The 1,954-nt window shown below is 47.1% G+C and overlaps 1 protein-coding gene across 1 annotated transcript in view; it reads right to left on the reverse strand.

The window, feature by feature from the left end:
• Nucleotides 1–1,258: 1,258 nt before the first annotated feature.
• Nucleotides 1,259–1,954, reverse strand: part of LOC114071015 (protocadherin gamma-B1-like) — a 3,197-nt gene continuing 2,501 nt past the window's right edge. Inside the window, exons 2-3 of the mRNA XM_027908672.1 lie at nt 1,747–1,938; nt 1,259–1,312 (exon numbers count right to left, since the gene is read on the reverse strand). Of these exons, the coding sequence (XP_027764473.1) occupies nt 1,259–1,312; nt 1,747–1,938 (246 nt within the window). The remainder of the gene's footprint in view (nt 1,313–1,746; nt 1,939–1,954) is intronic.

Consider the following 1,954-nt stretch of genomic DNA (forward strand, 5'->3'; position numbering starts at 1 on the left):
GGCTTCCTCTCTCTCATCTCGGTCAACAGCGGCGCCCGCAGCCTCCTCCCGGCAGTGCACGCACAATGTGTATGTCATAGTTTCCTTATTACGACGTACAGGGTGTTACGAGTCTTAATAGAGTAGTTCAGAATTAAAAATTTCATCACAAGTATTTTTAGAAGTTATAATTAAATAACTGGTCCAAGAGTAGCAAAAGGAAGCTGGCTCTGATGTTCACTATCAGACACACACCCCCTCCTCCCGGAACACCACAGGTATTAAGCTTATTTAACCAGGCATCGGGAACTTTGATTATGAATGTCTTAGTCCATAGTACCTAAATCAACTACTCTGCCAACACTGATTGATACTGAGACCTCTAAAGCTGGAAGGAAGTGGTGTCAGCCCACTGAAACTGAGACGCTAACGACCCCAAACCCCACAATTCCAGAAGAGATGGGTTGCTCAACCACCTGCCAGGTTCTCCGGGATTTCTCCCTAAAAGACCTTCCTGAGGCCACAGTACAGGAGGAGGCTGCCCTACTCCTGGGAATTCATATTCTCCCATCCCTGTGTTTCAGACTGTCCGTTATTGATCACTCCGTTATGACTGCATCTACCACTACTCGAGAGGCTGGAAAGCACCTGCAGTGACCCTGGACACATTACACACACATATATTTACATACAATCACGTCATTCTGTATCCCCAGGAAGAGGCTTTTCTTTCTCAGAAATCAAGGTGTAAGGGATTGTTGCTTGTTAACTGTGCTAATGCTTGTATATTCACGTAGCTACAACGTATTTCAACAAAATACTTTAGGACAGTGGGAAAAGAGAAGTACAGCTGCACACTCTCAGTTAGAGTACTCCTGATAAATGTGCAAATTCAAGAGCTGACATTGTTATATGGCAAATCTCCTTCAGATTTAACGTAAATTTTTGGATCCTTTTAAGCAGACAGATGCAACTATCACTGAAACAATACCCCCCTCCCCCAAACCAAAAGCTAGGAGAATGAATTTGCTATACAAGGTCCAAGCACTTCTCTTTTTTAAAGAGGATATGAAAAGAAAACAGACAATGAAACCCAAATTAAAACTATTTCTTCCTTTTAAAACCTCGTTCTTCATCTACAACAGTGTTACATTTCGGAGTCTATATTGAAACAGTACTGACCAGGTGCAAGCATATCAATCTAGGAAAAAGCTATCAGAAGGAGAAACCAAGCGTTCAGCTCATTTTTTCACCATGCACGATCACTAATTTACTGCGTTCACAGGTAATTGCTTAAAGGGGCGTTGCAGTCATCAAAATCTAAGCAAAAGCTCTGCCAGAGGAAGTGTAGGTTAGATATTAAGAAGAAATTCGTTACAGAGAGGGTAATCAGGCATTGGAAAGGCCTGTCCAGGGAGGAGGGGTTTCTCCATCCCTGGAGGTATTTAAGAAGAGGTTGGATGTGGCACGTAGTGCCATGGTCTAGAAACTGTGGTAGATACGGATCAAGGGTCGGACTTGATGATCTCAGAGTACCTTCCCAACCCGTCAAATTCTATGATTCTGTGAAGTGCAACAGTAGCTGTGAGTCTCGAAGAATCAAAAGCCTCGGCTGGCCAGCCTACCGAGAGTGGAAAGGTGATACCACGTTTCTTACTTTCTTCAGGGATCAGCTCAACCCAAGCACACAATTTATGGGGAAAAACACAGAAAAAAGATGAAGCCTGTTAAGAAAGGCTCAAGGGGAACAGCGTGAGTTTTACAGACCTGCGGTGCGTCGGGGTCGGTGGGCGGCTCTCCCGCGACGGCGCTGCTGCTCGGGCTCGGCTTGTCGCAGGGCTCCCCGGCCAGAAGCTCCTCGGCGGGCAGGATGGGCAGCGGCGGCGGCGGCCAAGCGGCCTCGGCGGCGGCGCGGGCCGGCGCGGCCACGCACAGGTTGTAGGAGTAGGGCAAGGTGCCCTCGCAGAAGTCGGGC

This window comes from Empidonax traillii, unplaced genomic scaffold (assembly GCF_003031625.1).
Source record: "Empidonax traillii isolate 1590-97213 ecotype Southwest subspecies unplaced genomic scaffold, ASM303162v1 scaffold1787:size119432, whole genome shotgun sequence".
NCBI lineage: Eukaryota > Metazoa > Chordata > Aves > Passeriformes > Tyrannidae > Empidonax > Empidonax traillii.